This window comes from Cuculus canorus, chromosome 19 (genome assembly GCF_017976375.1).
Source record: "Cuculus canorus isolate bCucCan1 chromosome 19, bCucCan1.pri, whole genome shotgun sequence".
Taxonomy (NCBI): domain Eukaryota; kingdom Metazoa; phylum Chordata; class Aves; order Cuculiformes; family Cuculidae; genus Cuculus; species Cuculus canorus.
Genome location: NC_071419.1, coordinates 11,649,147 through 11,667,205, shown reverse-complemented (window position 1 = coordinate 11,667,205; position 18,059 = coordinate 11,649,147). Strand labels below are relative to the sequence as shown.

Below are 18,059 nucleotides of genomic sequence, written 5' to 3'. Positions count from 1 at the left end.
GCCACTGCTGGCTCATGGTCAGTCGCTGTCAATCAACACCTATCATAGTATCATAGTACAGCAAGGGTTGGAAGAGACTTTAAAGATCACCTAGTTCCAACCCCCCTGCTATGGTTATACCTCCAGTTTATACCCATTCCCCCTGGTCCCACAAGCCTCTAGGAACAGTCCCTCTCCAGCTTCCCTGTACCCCCTCCAGGTACTGGAAGGTCTCTGTAAGATCTCCTCAGAGCCTTTTCTTTTCCAGGCTGAACAAACCCAATTCTGTCAGCCTGTCCTCTTACGGAAGGTGTTCCAGCCCTCTGATCATCCTTGTAGCCCTCCTCTGGATCCTTTGCAACAGCTCCATATCCTTCTTATGTTGAGGATTCCAGAACTGGACACAATACTCCAGATGAGGTCTCACAAGAGAGGAATAGAGGGGCAGAATCACTTTCCTTTACCTGCTGGTCATGTTTCTTTTGATGCAGCCCAGGATACAGTTGGCCTTCTGGGCTGTGAGCTCACATTGCTGGCTCATGTCGAGCTTCTCATTGACCAGCAACCCCAAGTCCTCTGCAGGGCTGCTCTCAAGCACATCATCCCACACTGTGTACTGAAAACGGGAATTGCCCCGACCCAGATGCAGGACCTTACACTTGGCCTTTTTGAACTTCATGAGGTTCTCACAGCCCCACTTCTCCAGTCTGTCCAGGTCACTCTGGATGACATCCCGTCCTTCTGGTGTGGCAATTACACTACTCAGCTTGATGTCATCTGCAAACTTGCCGAGGGTGCACTCAATTTCACTGTCAATATCATTGATAAAGATATTAAACAGCACCGGTCCCAGTACGGACCCCTGAGGGACACCACTTGTCACGCATCTCCATCTGGACTTTGAGCTATTGACCACTACTCTCTGAATACAACCATCCAACCAGTTTCTTATCCACCTTACTGTCCACCCATCAAACCCATCTCTCTCCAATTTAGAGGGAAGGATGTTGCATGGAACTGTGTCAAAGGCTTTACAGAAGTCTAGATCGATCACATCCATCAGTTTACTTGTGTCCACTGCTGCGATTACCCATCATAGAAAGCCACCAAGTTGGTCAGACAGGACTTGCCCCTGGTGAAGCCATGCTGGCTGCCATTAATCACCTCCCTGCCCTTCTTTAGCATAGCTTCTAGGAGGATCTGTTCCATGATCTTCCCAGGCACAGAGGTGAGGCTGACAGGTTGGTAGTTCTCAGGGTCATCTTTTCTACACGTTTTAAAATTGAACACAACATTACCTTTCTTCCACTCACCGAGGACTTCTCCTGATTGCCATGACTTTTCAAATATCATGGAGAGTGCCATGATATGCCACCTCCAGGTCCTTCCCCTCTAGGCAGCTTTCCAGCCACTCTTCCCCCAGCCTGTAGCTGCCCAGCGTTGTTGTGTCCAAGAGCAGGACCTGGTATTTGGCCTGTTAAATGTCATGCCATTGGTCCCAGCCCATCGGTCCAGCCTGTTCAGATCCCTTTGGAGCCTCCCTGCCCTCCAGCAGATGGAAATTTCCTCCCAGCTTAGTGTCGTGGCAAACTTGCTGAGGGTGCCCTCAATGCCTTCATCCAGGGCATTGATAAATATACGGAACAGGACTGGACCCAGCACAGAGCTTCATCTTAAGAAGAAATGTTTTGCTGTGAGGGTGGGGAGGTCCTGGCCCAGGTTGCTCAGAGCAGTGGTGGCTGCCCCATCCCTGGAGGTGTTCAAGGTCAGGTTGGATGGGGCTTGGAGCAACTGCATCCAGTGGGAGGTGTCCCTGCCCGTGGCAGGGGGTGGGACTGGATGGGCTTTGAGGTCCCTTCCAACCCAAACCATTCTATGACACTATGATTGTATGAAGTTTCTTAGACCCTTCATTATCAACCAATTTTGTTCCCATCTGTCTACACTTCAATTTCAGCTTTCAGAGCCAAGGAGTTGATAAAACTTTGATGCATATTTACATGCTTGTAAGTGTAAATATTACATGCATAGACAAGCGAAAAACAACCCAACGTACAAATTCCAGTGCTTCTGCTTAGAACAATTTTACTTTCTAAACTGTGTAATTTGTCTCCTACCTTAGGGCAGCTTCTGGTGCTGAAAAGGGCTACAGGGAAGCTGGCAGGGGCTCTTGATCAGGGAGTGCAGGGATTTTGTACATGGAGTGATAGGATGAGGGAGGATGGCTTTAAATTGGAAAGGGGAAGATTTAGATTAGACATTAGGAAGAAATTCATCACCACGAGAGTGGTGAGGCAGCGATACGGGTGGCCAAGGGAAGTGGTGGCTGCCCCATCCCTGGAGGTGTTCAAGGCCAGGTCGCAGGGGCTTGGAGCAACTGAATCCAGTGGGATGTGTCCGTGCCCATGGCAGAGGGTGGAACTGGATGGGCTTTGAGGTCTCTTCCAACCCAACCCATTCCACGACGATGAATTTGCCCCCTTTCCCTACCCCCTCCTACCCCCCTCCCGAATCCAGCTGGTGCTGCTCTGCTCCGGGGGGATCAGGGGGCTCTGCCGCAGCCGGGGGCAGTAGGGGGGGTGCCCAGGGGTCCCTTTTCTCCCGGTGCCCCTCCAGCCCGTGGGCGGAGCTGCCCGCGCTATAAGGAGCGGCGGCGGCGGCGGCGGCACCGGGAGCGCTATGGGGAGCGGGTGGTGCGGAGCGGCGGGGCAGGAGGCGCTGCTCTTCTTACCCCCTCTCCTCCTCTTCCTCCTCGTCCTACTGCTTTGGGGCTGCTGGCGGGGCCCCGGGCAGGTGGGCTACGTGTGTTCCCCCGGGCTGAGCCGCGGGGAGGCAGCTCGGCTCGCCCGCAGATCCCGGCGCCCCGGAGCGCCCCCGCCGCCCTTCCCCAACGGCTGGTACCGCCTGCTCGACTCCGAGCTGCTGCCCCGCCGCGCTGTCCGCAGCCTCTCCCTGCTCGGTGAGTGCCCCCGCGGGCAAACTCCGCCCCGGGCACGGGGATGGGGACGCTGGGCGGTGGGCAGGGCAGACCCCAACCGGCAGCTCTGCGGGGGGACCGGGCAGCCCTGCCCGGGCAGCCCGGCATCACGTTTTCCCTGTCCGGGCATCCCGATATCTCTGTCCGGCCATTCCTGCTGGAGAACTGGGCATCCCTCTCCGGGCATTCTGACACCCCCGCCCAGGCATCCCTGTCCGGGCATCCCTGCTGGGGAACCGGGCATCCCTGTACGGGCATCCCGACATCCCTGACCGGGTATCCCGACATCCTCACCTGGGGAACTGGACATCCCTGTCCAGGCATCCCGACATCCCTGACTGAGCATCCTGACATCCCACTCAGGCATCCCTGCTGGGGAACTGGACATCCCAGTCTGGGCATCCCGACATCCCAGTCTAGGCACCCTGACATCCCTGTCTGGGCATATCTGCTGGGGAACTGGGCATCCCTGTCCAGGCATCCCAACATCCCTGTCCGGGCATCCCTGCTGGGGAGCCGGGCATCCTGACATCCCTGCCCGGGCATCCTGATATCCCTATCCAGGCATTCCAACAACCCGCCCAGGCATCTTTGCTGGGGAACTGGACATCCCTCCCTGGGCATCCCTGCTCAGGCATCCTGACATCCGTGTCCAGGCATCCCTGCTGGGGAACTAGGCATGCCTGTCCAGGCATCCCAACAAAACTTTCCAGGCATCCCTGCTGGTGAAATGGACATCCCTGCCCTGGCATCCTGACATCCCTGCTCGGGCATCCCTGCTGGGTCACCAGGAAATCCCTGCCTGGGCATCCCCACTGGGGAATAGGACATCCCTGCCCATGTATCCCTGCTGAAGAGTCAGACATTCCTGCCCAAACATTCCTTCTGGGAAATTGGACATCCCTGCCTGGGTATCCCTGCTGCAGAACCGGCCACCCTGGCCTGGGCATCCCTACTGGGTCATCAGGACATCCCTGCCCAAACATTCCCTCTGAGGAACTGGACATCCCTGCCTGGGCACGCTGTCAGGGCACTGGGGCATCTCTGCCCAGGCACCTCTGCCCAGGCAGCACAGCATCCAGATCAGCTTGGAACACTGGCATATCCCAGCCAGCATCCCTGCCATGCCATCAGGACATCCCTGCCCAGACATTCCCACCACAGCACCAGAGGGTCCTGGATGGCATCCCTGCCAGGGAAATAGGGCACCCCTGCTCAGGCATTCCTGCTGGGACACGGGGACATCCTCACACAAACATCCTTACCAGTACACTGGTGCACACCAGCTTGGGTGTTCTGCTCAGACACTGGGGTGTCCAAACCGGCACCTGTGTTGGGGCACTGGGGCGTCACTGCCCAGGCTCCTTGCTAGTGTGCCAAGCATCCCTACCTGGGACTCTGCTGTGGCACTGGGACAGCTCTACCCAGGCATCTCTTTAAGGGCACCCCAGCCAGCACCCACACAGGGGCATCAAGGGTGCCACAGTCTGGGCTTTTGCATGGGCATGGAGGACTTCTGCTGGGTCACTGTGGACTTTATGGCACGGGCTTCTTGAGTGTGTGCAAGGCACCCTTTCTGGGCTCCTGGATGGGACACCAGAGCATCTTGCTGCCTGGACTCTTCTCTCAGGCACTCTTGCCTGCAGCTCCCTGTGTCCTGGGGAGATGAGGATGGGACCTCACAGCCACAACCAGTGAGGTGCTGTGCTTGTCTAGGGTCCTTTTGCCTTGAAGATGCTTTTGGATTTGCACCTTCCCCATCAGAAGGGATGCTTCTGCACTGAAATCCCTCATATTCAGTGATGAAAGCATGTGTGGGGGTTGTGTTTTCAAGAACCTCCCTCTCCTGTGAAGTCATTTGATTGGGTTGTTTTTGTGTAATGGAATCTGTGTAATTTAATATATAAGTCTCGGAGAGCCCCTGCCAGCTTATCTGTTATGACTCCCCTGGTTGTCTGCCCAAAGCCTGGTTCCTGACACCCTCTCCTCTGGGTTTGGCTGAAATGTGCAGGTAAAATCACTTCTAATGGCAGAGTGACAGTAGCATACTGGTGCCAGGAAGATCAGTAAATAAGACAATTAAACAACCTGCAGCCTCCAGGTTTGTGGATGTCTAATTTATTTTGGAATCTCTGAGCAGAGCCTGGAAATGCAGCCCAGCTCCAGAGGCAGCGAGCCAGACAAGATGAAAGAATAAAAATCACAGGACTTATCCTTTGGGATGAAACACCTTCCAAAACACGGCATGTAAGAAAGTGTCATTCTCTGCTGAGATTGTGGAAGTGGGCTTAGAGCTTCTCCGATCAGTGTGGCACCACACTGCTCTCTCAGTGCTTGCTGCACGGGAGCTGTGCAGTCCCTGATAAGGCTCGTGTGCAGAAAGCCCCAGTGCACAACATCTGTGCCAAGTGCCCAGAGCTGCACAGAGGTATTGGGGCTCTTTATGCCCCACGTGCTGTTATTTCTACAATTGTCATTTGATTTCCATAAGAGAAATAGGTTAATTTAATAGAAGAACATCACTCTGTGGCTGTTAACGCTCTATAGATATTCACCTGCAACTGAGAGTTTCAGTATTTCTTAGGCCAGGATACTGTCCTCCCAAGTGGAGAGACATCAGCTTTGATGCACAAGCTGGAGCAAAGAATGATCACCTCCTCTGGCTCTAGAGTACAAGGGCTGGAGGCGAAAGCAGCACTTGCTCACGACTCCCAGGTGAGGTTTTTGGACAACCCAACAAGGGTGTGGCCATTGACATAAGTTCATATCTTCAAAGCAGAAGAGCTCTAGACTGCCTGTATGAAGGAAAGGTCTAGAGGTGGAACCTTCTTGGAGTAAAACTCTCCTAAAGCTATGGTGAGTGAAGAACCAGGCTGTAGGGCTGCTCCTTGAGGTGTGTGGCTGGGAATCCCCAGTGCTCCAGGTCCTCTGGTCTGACCCCTCCAAGGCTGCTCCTCTGTGTGTCTTCACTGCTGGTGCTCCAGGTGAGCCAGCAACACCTCCAACAACAGGCAGAAACCCTTTCCCCTGCTTTCCTCTCTTTGCCATAAGCCTCAGGTCAGGTAGAGAATCAGGTTAGAGAGAGAAGAAAATGGTGATGCTTCAAAATGAACCCCTGTTACTCAGGGTGGAGGGAAGGACCTGTACCTTGAGTGCCTCCACTCTGCTGTGCTTGCTGCCAGCAGATGTGTGACAGCCTTCCAGGAAGACTGCAGGAACCACACAACCAGGTGTCCTGGGTAAGGAGGGATCTCCAGGCACTGGAATATAGCAGGTCTTTTCTGCCAGATATCAGAACTAATCCTTCCTCGGCACAAGGCTGGAGAAGTTTGCAGAATTTCCTGCACACCCTGTGGTTTGCCCAGATCGCAAAACTTCAGTGAAGGAAAATGGGTTTGGGTAGGATGGCTGATAGGGTGTCACTTGCCATCAGTGTGGCTCTCTGCGAAAATGGTTGGACTCGATGACCCAGTGGGTCCCTTCCAACCTAGTGATCCTATGATTCTATGAAAACAAGGACAAAAACTGGCTCCTGAAGTTGAGTTCAGTCTTACCTCACTAGCTGAGCTTTAAGTTCAGCAATCACTGTAATGATCAGATTTCACACACTGATGAAATCTGAATAGATATCTGCATAACCTGAAGCAGAGAATGGAGGAGGGGGCCCTTTAACTTGGTGGCCACATCTCTATGAAGCACTTCTGAGCTCCCAAACCAGCTGCCTTCCCTTCTAACCAGGACATAATTGAGGAGACACTGGAGCAGGACTAGTGTTGCTTGCAGACCAGGTCACAGATGAGCAGCCCCTCTTCTGTGAGCCGCTGGCAGGGCTGTGGGTGCTGGCAGCGCTGCAGTGCTGCAGCGTCCTCAGAGCAGCTCTGCGCCTGGCCAGGAAAGCACCTGGCACCAATTCAGTGCCTGCAGGAAAAGCATTTATTTAGATAATCCTGTAGCACACCATCCAGCTGTGGCTCCTGTGCACAGCTGGGTGGAGCAGTGCCATGAACAGACCTACAGCTACAGCCCAGGTATGGGCTGGCTCTGTTTTGGTAGTTCTTTGCTCAGCTAACACAGTGCTACTCTGGGGTTGCAAGGAAGCTGGCAATCCCAGGGCTGAGCAGGGACAGAGCGCAGCAGGGCAAACCTCACTTTGCTTCAGAGAGTACAAGGAATCAGGTTTGGTGATGGAGAAAAGGAATTCTGAGAGCCGGGAGCTTCCCTTCGCTTATATAGAAAACTCCCTTTTGCAGAGGAGGTGTCAGTGCTCTGGCTCGCTGCACCCGGCTGTCCCTGCCTGAGGAAGGGATTTGCTGCCAAGCAGCAGCATTGATGGCTCTTGGAGTTCATGAGCAAACAGACGAAGGGCTTCTTCTAGCTGCCATTACCAGAGATTCCTGAAACGTATGAGCCTGTGTGCTCTCCATGACACCTCTCGGGCAAAGGGATGGGAACAAGGTTCTCTTCAAATGCAGCTATTGCTCTTCTTTGTGTATCTTGCCCTCCGCAGGGGAAGCATCCTAAATCTTTAAACATTTTTGTGAAGGTGTCTTTTATTCTGCAGCTGAAGCAGCCTCTGAGAGCTCAAAAAGCAGCACTGAGGGTCAGGTTTGAGATGGCCAGGAGAAACTATTCTTCCACTGTCCAGAGCAAGGCAATGCCCTTCAGCATGTGATGATCCATCTCCCTGCTGCCTGCGATGTGACAGGCTGGGTACAGCTGCTCACCACTCAGGGATGTCATTTAAATCCCAGAGCAAGACGGTGGCCACGCACTCTGAGCACTTGCTGCAGCAGCTGCCTTCCCAATTTTGCAAGGCCCTTCTTGCAGTCAGCAAACCCCTCCTGCCCGCAGCCTGCTCTCCCCTGCCCACAGCTGCCTGGTGCCATCTCGTGGTTAAATCACTTCTCCAGAGCAAGCTTATTTCTGTCCTGCTAGTGCTCTTCCATCAGAAAACAAATTAATCCTCCAGTATTAGTATTTAGCAGGATATTTCTGCATGTCTTTGCACAGGCAGCTGCTTGCAAAGTTGGCTAAAGGTGCTGCTCGGTGCTGCCTGTTGGGAAGTGTTGACCAACGTGGGTCTTGCCTGACCCTCCTCAGGTGGAGATGCTGTTTTTACAACCTCCCAACCTCGTATTTCTGCAGGAGAACAGCTCGCTGCCTTTCGCACTGAGGATGGCCAAGCCTATGTGGTCGACGCGTACTGCCCCCACCTCGGGGCCAACCTCGCCACCGGTGGGCGCGTCGTGGGCAACTGCATCGAATGCCCATTTCATGGCTGGCAATTTCGAGGAGAAGATGGGAAATGCACCCGTATCCCATATGCTGAAAAAGGTGAATGATCCCCCAAATCCACAGAATTCATCCACAGAAACTGTTGTGTCCTCTGTGTCCTCATCAAAACCTACTTCTTTAAGGAAACCCCCTCCATCCTGCTCCCCAGTTTCATGCAGCAGCCTCATTCTCCTCCTGGTTGTCCATGTGGGGGCATCACGTCCCAGTGCCATTTCCTGTGTTAGATGATAACTGGGACATTAATCTATTTAAATAACCACCCTTCTTGAGTTTGACAGTCCTACACTGCCAGCATTCAGCGAGCAGGGTATAAAAGGTTTTTAACACTGAGTCATCCATTTCAGCAGGAGAGAAGGATCCCAAGGAGCTACAGGGTTTCAGAAAGGATTCCGTACCCTATAGTGATCTCTTATACCACGTCAGTGCTTAAATCTGTCACATTAGCATGACAGAATAGTCCCTCAATGGAATTTTTTCTCCTTTTAAGGCTTGAAGAGAACTTTTAGTTCCAGGAAAGCTCTTTGCACAGACCTACTGTTTAGATGTGGTTTGCATTGCCTGTGTAGGAAGAATGTCTTATTTAAAGGTCGCATGTAACAGTTACTTGATCTGGCTGCACTAATTGGTTTAAATCACCAATTCTAACTATAGCTGAAACCCACAAACAGATTTAATGTGAGTTTTGTTTTGGCTTGCGCTTCTTAGTTGTTTTCCTGCAAAGTTCAGCTTCTTCTGATTGGAATTGATTGAGAAGGTAATGATTAGCACTTGTCCCAAAGTGAAAGATACATTTCATCTGTATGGGATAAGATAAACAATTTATAATCTGCATTTATAGAACAAATTATGGAACTGCAGTTCCTTTTGTGTGTGTTGGTTTTGGGAAAATGTTAATATTTCATGTTTTTCCACGTGTACTCAATCAGGAGCTGATTTCAAATGAAAATTTTGTTCCAAGAGATGAACAAGGATGTGTTTCATAGCAAAATGAGAATGAATACTCTGGATATACACAAACACTTGCCTAGATGCACCATTTAATCTGAAACAGCTGAATTCAGAGCCATTGTTACCTGTAGTTGTTGAAAGAAGGAAACTGCAGGCAGCTGCCCTGCTTCCATACAGCCCCAATAGGTCAGGTGAAATTAATCAGATTTGAAAGCCATCTGTGCTCACGCGGATCGCTTTAATGGAGAGGTATTTTGGAGAGCTCACTTGGGAGGTCCTCCCTCCTCAGGACCATCAACCATGCAGAGCCACAGAGACTGACCTAGCACTGGATGGAGCTGGGGAAGGGTCTGGAGCCCAGGGGTTCTGGGGGCAGCTGAGGGCCCTGGGGCAGTTTAATCTGGAGAAGGGGAGGCTGAGGGGAGACCTCATCACTCTCTGCACCTCCCAGAAAAGAGGTTGTGGTGAGGTGGGTGCTGGGCTCTGCTTCACAGAAACAAGAAATAGGATGACAGGAAATGGCCTCAAGTTGCACCAGAGGAGGTTTATGTAGGATATTAGGTAAAATAAAGAAAGAGTTATCGCAGAAAAGGCTATCCGTTGGAAGAGGCTGCCCAGGGTAGCGTTGGAGTCTCCATCCCTGGAGGTATTTAAAAGCCATGTGGATGTGGTGCTTAGGGACATGGTTTACTGATAGGGTTGGCAGTGCTGAGTTAAGGATTGGACTCAATGATCTTTTCAATGTAAATGATTCTATGAGTCTATGTCTATGTGGGGGCAGATGAAGCCCTTTTGATTTAATGAGCTGCAGCCCACCCAAAGCACCATATTTTTTCAATCAGAAATCACAGTGACGTTCTCCTCCTGCCTCCTCTGATACTCATTGACTAAAAGAAAAACATCATTTTTCCTCCCTTTTCACCTCCTACATAGCAGTACGAGGCTGAATAATAAGGAAGCGCTATCCTTTGTGCTTGTTTGCAAATTAGGAAAAAAAAAGTAATGAGGACAAAAGCTTTCCAGTCCAGTAGAAGCTACATTTTCTGATAACTGGGTAAATATAGAAGTGAAAATTCATTTCACTGGAAAGAATGCAGGTATATTCTTAAGGCAACACATGATACTGGAGTATTGTAACAGAGAATTACTTGAACTTGAGAGGCAGAGATGACTTTTACAGTCTGCACATAGAATCATAGAATGGTTTGGGTTGGAAGGGACCTCAAAACCCATTCGATTCCACCCCCTGCCATGGGCAGGGACACCTCCCACTGGATGCAGTTGTTCCAAGTCCCATCCAACCTAGTCTTGAACACCTCCAGGGATGGGGCAGCCATCACTTCTTTGGGCAACCTGGGCCAGTACATCTATAACTAAAACCATCTCCTTGTATCTCATTGAAACTTGAGGAAGGTCCATTGATACAGCAGACATTTATTAGAACAGATTTAAGAGCAGTGCCAGAAGGCTGCAGAGCAGCCAGCCATGCATCTTGCCTAGAGTTAAGCAAAACACCCCAGCAAAATAAAACCGATTTAAACAAACTCTCTTCTGTGAACTTAGAAGCTGTTGTCCTTCTTCAGCAGCCTGAAAGCTGACAAGTGCAACCAGAAGGTGTGTGCCATATGGATATTACTCATAAAGGCAATCTCTGAGCTGCAGTGAGGATGAGGGGACTCTTAGCAGCACCACCAGCCTTGGAGATGCCACTTTTAACTTGAACTCCTTCTTTCCTCCGCAGTGCCAGACTTTGCGAGGGTCCGGACCTGGCCGTCTTGCGAGGTGAACGGGATGCTGCTCGTCTGGTACCACTGTGAAGGGGTTGCTCCAACATGGGCAGTGCCTGAGCAGCGGGAGATCACCACCAAAGAGTGGGTTTTTCAAGGGGAGACAGAGCACTTGGTCAATGCGCACATCCAGGTACAGAGCCCTCCATGGGGCATGGCTATACCTGAGACCTCTCCTATAGCCCAATTCAGGGACACCTCCTCCTAATTAACTCATCCAGGGATGCCTCCTCCCAGTTAACCCATCTGGGGACATCTCAAATTAACGAAGCTCTGCCTGTACCCAGCATCATCACTGCTGCCCACAGAGCTCAGACCTACAAATACACCCCTGCGCCGTATGCCGAGAGTATGGCATATGTTCCCCAAACATGGATCGTGGGCTGCTGGAGCAGAGAGCAGATGTTCTGGGTACTTAAAGCGAATCTGTTAAGTTGCTTTGACTTATAACTGAAGCCATTTTAAACAAAGATTCTCTAAGAATCGCAGCAGTTCGTGTCAGGAGGCTTTTCAACTCATCGATCACCAAAATGGAAATGGGCGACTGTTTTGCTGTTAATCTTCATAATTGCCATCACGAATGGTGCCACAGAGAATGAAATGGCTGTTACCTCCATAACCTCTCAGTGGAAATAAGTCCAGAAAGGAAAACTGTTTTGTGGCACTAAACAGAAGGGACCGTGGCTGTGGTCCTTGGGGGCAGCCATGGGTGGAGGCTTCTCAGGAGAGTGATGGGAGGCAGCAGCTGTTTGGGAAATGGGCATTCCCTTGGGATTTGGGACCTTTGGAGGTTTTTATATACTTGCCACTGAACAGAACAGTTCTATTTGTAAAAAAATCAGTGAAAAAAATTATCCTTACTCTAAAACGCACTTCTCTTGAAAGGCAGCGCCTGCCTGCTGACAGAATCACAACTAGGGTGAGTGGGCTAGAAACAGATGAAGGATTAGTAGAAGAAATGAAGAGGATGAGACACAGGAGATGCACTTCAGGGAGTGCACAGAGTAGGTGTGAGATGCAGGGAGAATTTGGGAGATCAATGGGATAATAAAATTTATTTCACATCTGCTTTTCGATGCAAGGCACTGTACACGGGTCTGCACTGAGGCCAGGTTGTATTGAGCAATGAAGTCGTCAAAACTTCTCAAAGAGTGGCACAATGTGGGCAGGCAGGTGGGGTTTAAGGGTCAAAAATATGTGAAATCTAGTCCAGGAGCACAAACACAAATTGCTTTGTTCCTTACAGTTATTACAGGGCCAAAGGATGGAGTTCTTTGGAGTCACAGTTTATTTGGCTGCAGGCGTTACCATGCATGGACTCTTTGAGCTTAAAATCAACTTGGAATTTTTTGAACTTCATGTTTAAATTAATCCTGTACCCTAGTTAAGCACTGGCCCCAGGGCAACGTGTGCTGAGGCCCCTTCCTCTGCTTGCTTGGTTGCCTCTCGCCACATTGTGTACCAGCAAGCATCTCCGCTGTGCACAGAATGACGAGCCCTGGGCTGCGCTGTCACCCTGGCACTATTGCAGTGACACTGAGGGACAGGCAGCTCACACCCAAGTCTGCTCTCGCCAACAGCAATTTGTTCCCCAATGGCAGGAGATCCCCGAGAACGCAGCTGATACGGCTCACCTGGCTTTTCTCCATGGGCCTGCTATTCTAGGGGGATCTGATCTGAGATACACAAGGTCCAGGCTGTGGGATTTTATGAAGCACATCTGGAAGGTAAGTTCCTAATTCCCCTCTTGGCCATGAGATCAAAGTCTTTCAAACCAGGTCTCCTTTCTACCACAAAGCATAAGTCCTACCTCACCTCCTCAAATGCATCCCCTGACTCCAGGTTCAGTCTCTCTGCTGTGTCTCTGAGGATTTAGGCTGCAATCCCTCATCTCTGCTCTTCTCTAGATGGTCTTCACAATCAGCTCTTCTCACCATCTCACTACTACCTCCTCTCAGCCTGTACTACCACCTCCCTGGCTCTCGGACTGAGCTGGTGTTTCTCCACCCTTCCAGGCAGAGTGGCAGCCGGAGCCAGAGCCCAACGAGCATTGCTCTCATCTGCTGATTCAACACAGTGCAACCATCTTCGGGAAGCACTTCTCCTTGATGGATTTGACGGTTTCAGCCAGGCAGGTATGTCCCACGCTGGTGACCCCCAAGCTGTGGGGTTTTATCACTCAAAAGGCTCAGTCAGTCCTTGCCTATCCTACTCTACAAAGTACATCAGCACATGGGCCAAAACTACACACTGTCATTGGGGTTGCTCGATGTATGGGCAGCACAGGGAAAGGGAGGGTCCACAAGGACCACTGTGCCACAAACTATTGGAAAAAATAAAGATCTGGTACTTGAGCACACGTTAGTCACAATCCTGAGGGACCTTCATGTCACACTGTCACAGCTCTTTGAAATGAGGGGGGGCCTTTTCAGCCATAGAATCATGGAATGATTTGGGTTGGAAGGGACCTCAAATCTCATCCAGTTCCAACCCCTGCCGCAGGCAGGGACGCCTCCCACTGGATCAGGTTGCTCCAAGCCCCATCCAACCTGGCCTTGAACACCTCCAGGGATGGGGCAGCCACCACTGCTCTGGGCAACCTGGGCCAGGGCCTCCCCACCCTCACAGTAAAACATTTCTTCCTAAGATCTCATCTCAATCTTCCCTCTTTCAGCTGAAAAACACTCCCCCTCATCCTCTCCCTGCCCTCCCTGACCAAGAGCCCCTCCCCAGCTTTCGTGGAGTCCCTTTCAGCACTGAAAGCTGCTCTAAGGTCTCCCTGCAGCCTTCTCTTCTCCAGGACGAACAACGCCAGGCTAACCTGGGCTGCATGGCTCTGCTGGATTTCTCCTGGCCTGGAGAGCATTGACAGTTGGTAAGAGTCTGTGACTCATGGCCCTGTGTTGCTCCTTGGCTTTGTGTCTATTATCTGACAAAAGATAGTCTAACAGGAGAATGAGCACAGCCTAGGTGACATCTCAAGCAGGCCTCAAGCTGTGGGAGCTGCTGTACCACTGGGGTTGCTGTACCAGGGCTGGACAACTGGGGACTGTCCACTGAGGGTGCTCTCTTGCTCTGCAGGTGGGGCCAGGGCTGGTTTTCCTCATCTTTAAACATGCTTTCCTGGGCCAAGGGATCATCCTGCAAACAGTGACTCCGCTGGAGCCTCTCCTGCAGAAAGTTGTTCACAAAATCTACTACCAGAAAAACGTGCCAGCCGTAATCCCCAAGTTCATCCTGAGAGCAGAGTGCATCCAGGTAAGGGCAGCCAAAGGTGAGCCCCAGGAGATCAGAGGCTTGGAGGTGTGAGAAAGAAGAGCAGTTGCCCACATAGGTTCAGATAAATGTGGGACCAAAGCACTTATGGGCAAGATACTATTCCACCCCCACCTGCCATGGGCAGGGACATCTCCCACTGGATCCGGTTGCTCCAAGCCCCATCCAACCTGACTTTGAACATCTCCAGGGATGGGGCAGCCACCACTGCTCGGGGCAACCTGGGCCAGGGCCTCCCCACCCTCACAGCAAAACATTTCTTCATGAGATCTCATCTCACTCTCCCCTCTTTCAGCTTAAATATCTTAACACTCACTGCATGTGAATCTGAGCAGAGTTTAAGATGCAAATGCTGAATTTCTAAAGCCCTTTAGGCTGGAGCTCCCCAACAAATAAAAAATCCCAAGTGAAGCTGATCTTACCTATTCAACATCCGCATCATTTTCAGTATGCCCTGTGGCAAAGGCAGTCTAAGATAAAAATGGCTTCTTGTTTGGGACCTACAACTGGCTAAACATCTCCTAACTGTGGGCAGAGCTCTGCCGTTACAAGTTACACACAGGATAAGCAGTTCCATACCCGCCACTGGGGAGAAAAGCTGAAAAATAAATCTCATGTGCAGGTCACTTGCACAAAGCAGCTGGTTCAACTTCTCCACCTGAATGAGGCTCTCCTTCTCCCCTCAGTTTGAGCGCGATGTAACCATCTGGAATAACAAGCAGTACCTGTCCAAGCCACTGCTGGTCAAAGAGGATTCTGGCATCCTGAAGCACCGGCGCTGGTACTCCCAGTTCTACAGTGATAAGAGCAGGAGGCTCCTGGTGCAGAAGGCCGGCCTGGACTGGTGAGGACCTCGCTTCCCTCTGGAGAAGGTGGCTGGAGACTCTCTGGTGGCTCCTGCTGGGCAGGCATGATCGATACACCAAATCTTGTCACAGGGAGCAGAGCCTGAGCCCTGGAGATCCTCTTTCACCTTCTGTGTTCCAGGCAACAAAGCCCAAAGGGTGGAACTTGCTTGCTCTTTTACCTGTGCTGCAATATGTGAGCTAAGCATGGACTTACGATTGCCAGAACTCCCTTTAAAGTGCCTTTCTCTCTCGCTGCTGCTGCTATCGTTCTGAGTAGTTATATGGAAAGCTTTTCATGTGGCCTTCTATCACCCAAAGTGTCCTTTCCCAGCCAGTCCTGCTGTTGCTTCTGCACCTTCAACTTGGCTAGGGGAAGCTTCAGGTCTCCAGGGAGCCTTGCCAGTGCCTGCACGGCATCAGAAGCACAATTGCAAAGCCCACAGACGTAGTTGTCTTCCTTCTCTCCAGCAGCATGCAGGCAGCATGATTTTTAGCTGCCCACCTTGCCCTTACCGTCCCCGTGGGCTTCCTCAACCTACTGGGTTCTTGGATGACTCAATTCGTCATGGAGCACCTGGTTGGGAAGCGAAGGGACTATCCTGGTGATTAAATCACTTGGACTGACAACACTAGAGGTCAAAGATGTGAATAAGATGCTGTTCTGGTAGCCCCCAGATTTCAGTAATACTTTCGGTATGTGGTTGGCTGTAAAAATTTGTTCCTCATGGCAAGGCCACCGGTATCCCATACTGTCACTGTGATCACAAATGAAGGTAACTCATTGAGATTATTGTGCAAATCCAACGAAAACTGGTCTAAATTCTCCTGTGTTTTGTGCCCAGATGCTCTGCCCTCTGGAGGGCTAAATTCTGCCTTAATGCAGAACGAGAGAAACCTGCCATCTCCACAGGCAGAGCCTGCCCTGTGCCATTAGCGGCACTCTGGTGGTTACACCATGCCAAGAGCCAGCAAGAACAAAATGCTCAAATCCAGGAGCTTTCCAGGAGGCGGGTGGCTGCCACTCTCACACACGTTGTGCATTTGCCTGTGCCTTGTGAACTGTGCACTTTGCTGAGGCTTTTGGTTCCTATTCACTGTTAACTCCTGGAGAAGGAACGTGCCATCGCAGCCCCCTGCCAGCACACAGCTCGTTGCCCACCCCAGCTGCATCGTAGGTAAAGATGTGCAGCTGTGACTTTGCTGTTCACATCTGGCTCTTGCACTGCCAACACTTCACTATTAAAGTTTCAAAAAACCTGATCTTGTGTTCATGGTTTCTTGTTCTTCACGGTTTTGTGGGGTGTTCTTGCATGAGAGAAACAATTCTGCAGCTGGCCCACGGTGTCCTGCTTCAGGAGCCACAGAGAATCTCCCCCAAGGGACTTCAGGAGCTTGGACAAGAAGCGTCACCCAACCCAACTGCCTGAGCCTGTCAGGCGCCTGAAAGAACTAGTATGTCCTAGTGGCCCTGACCAGCCTCACCTGGGAAGTTCATCCACCCCCTGCCCATGGCCCTGGAGCCCCATTTCTGCTCAGCTCTGGACCTTTAAGTTTGTGTCCTCAGATTTCCTGTCCTGGCGATGCTGTAGGGAGTCTCCAGCTCAGCTGCAGGCATGCCCGTGCCTGGCTGATCCAAACTCTGACCACAAATCTACTTCCCAACTCAATCTCCACCCTATCCCACAACCATGGGCCTGTCCAGAGGTTGCTGGGCTGAGTCTGGCCCTGGCTACCCTCACCAGATCTTGACCCCAAGCTGCAGAACAGCTTCCCAGATCTGGACTCTTGGTTGAGACTGGGCCTCTGGCCCTGCCCTGTCCATCCCACCTGGGGGCAGTGGGATCCCCCTCATCTCCCAGCACCCATTCCTTAGGGAGCAACCGCCCTCATGGTGATGGGTAGTGGAGAAGCAGCAGAAGGCAGGAATTGCATCTACCAGGATAGACACATTACAGGACACCGAATAGGTCAAGATGTGCTGTTCACCCAGACGTTCAGGGGACACATGACCACCACTCACCACTGTACACACAGACACACAGAGTACCGAGGCTGTGCAACACACCTGAGCTGTCGCTCTGTGCTCCCACACACACGAACTCAGGAGCCCGAGATCACCTTCTCCAAGGAAGGCAAAATTGTTGAAGATCATATTAGAGACAGCGAGTTAAATTAGCTTTGCCAGATCCACCAGTCCTGAAATCAGAGGATACCCTGGGATACCACGAGAAGAACCTGAATTCCGAGCTAGCATGCCCTTTATTACTAAGGCTGAAGTAATTGTGTCCTGTTGATGCAGAAATTAGAGAATCGGGAAATAAGGCAGGATTAGCTTAAGCCTCTTACATTTCCATGTGCAATCTTATTTATTCTTTCAAGTAGGTCTAGCAAAAAGTACAATGAAGTGCTGGGAGACACTGGTGTACCAAGGAACACTGCCCTCCAGTTGTCTTTGCCTTTTGGTGACACATTATCCACTTTTCATATTTAGATTCTTGGGCAAATCCTAACTCCTACCTGGTCAGGATGTGAGGGCGTCTGAGCTCACTGTTCACTGACATCACTGTTACATCAGATCTACTGCAAAGCTGTTCTGACGGTTGTATTTATTATTGTGGCTTATTTATAACTGTGACTTCGCACTTGAGTACTAGCCAAGAGAGCCTATCCAATTGCCAGACGTATCATCATTCCATGTTTTGGGCTTTTTTCCCAACTAACAAATCCATTACATATTTCTCAAGCAGAGCTATTTTTTTACTGGCTTTTCTTTAAGGGCGGTGAGAGGAAAGGTGGAAAACCCCAAGGATATTAAAGATGACAAAAAAAAAAGGACACACAAAGGATATGGACAACAGTGTACCCTGGATTTTCCATCAGAAGGCCTGATCTCCTCTGCACCCTGGTCTAGGCACTTTTTCCACATGGGACACTTCCCTAGTTGCTTTG

General features: G+C 51.0%; 1 protein-coding gene across 1 annotated transcript; it reads left to right on the top strand.

Annotated features, from left to right (window-relative positions):
* The first annotated feature begins 2,658 nt into the window (after positions 1 to 2,658).
* Positions 2,659 to 16,288, top strand: LOC104059142 (cholesterol 7-desaturase nvd). The gene is made up of 7 exons (XM_054084282.1): positions 2,659 to 2,938; positions 8,102 to 8,290; positions 10,941 to 11,119; positions 12,588 to 12,713; positions 13,002 to 13,121; positions 14,068 to 14,244; positions 14,949 to 16,288. The coding sequence occupies exons 1-7, from the start codon at positions 2,659 to 2,661 to the stop codon at positions 15,108 to 15,110; spliced, it is 1,233 nt and encodes a 410-aa protein (XP_053940257.1). The 3' UTR covers positions 15,111 to 16,288.
* Positions 16,289 to 18,059: the final 1,771 nt, after the last annotated feature.

Excerpts from the sequence above, each read along its gene's own strand:
- LOC104059142 (XM_054084282.1), top strand. The coding sequence starts at position 2,659 with ATGGGGAGCGGGTGGTGCGGAGCGGCGGGGCAGGAGGCGCTGCTCTTC. Across the intron at positions 12,714-13,001 it reads TTATGAAGCACATCTGGAAG|GCAGAGTGGCAGCCGGAGCC; the intron begins GTAAGTTCCTAA and ends CCACCCTTCCAG. Across the intron at positions 14,245-14,948 it reads TGAGAGCAGAGTGCATCCAG|TTTGAGCGCGATGTAACCAT; the intron begins GTAAGGGCAGCC and ends TTCTCCCCTCAG.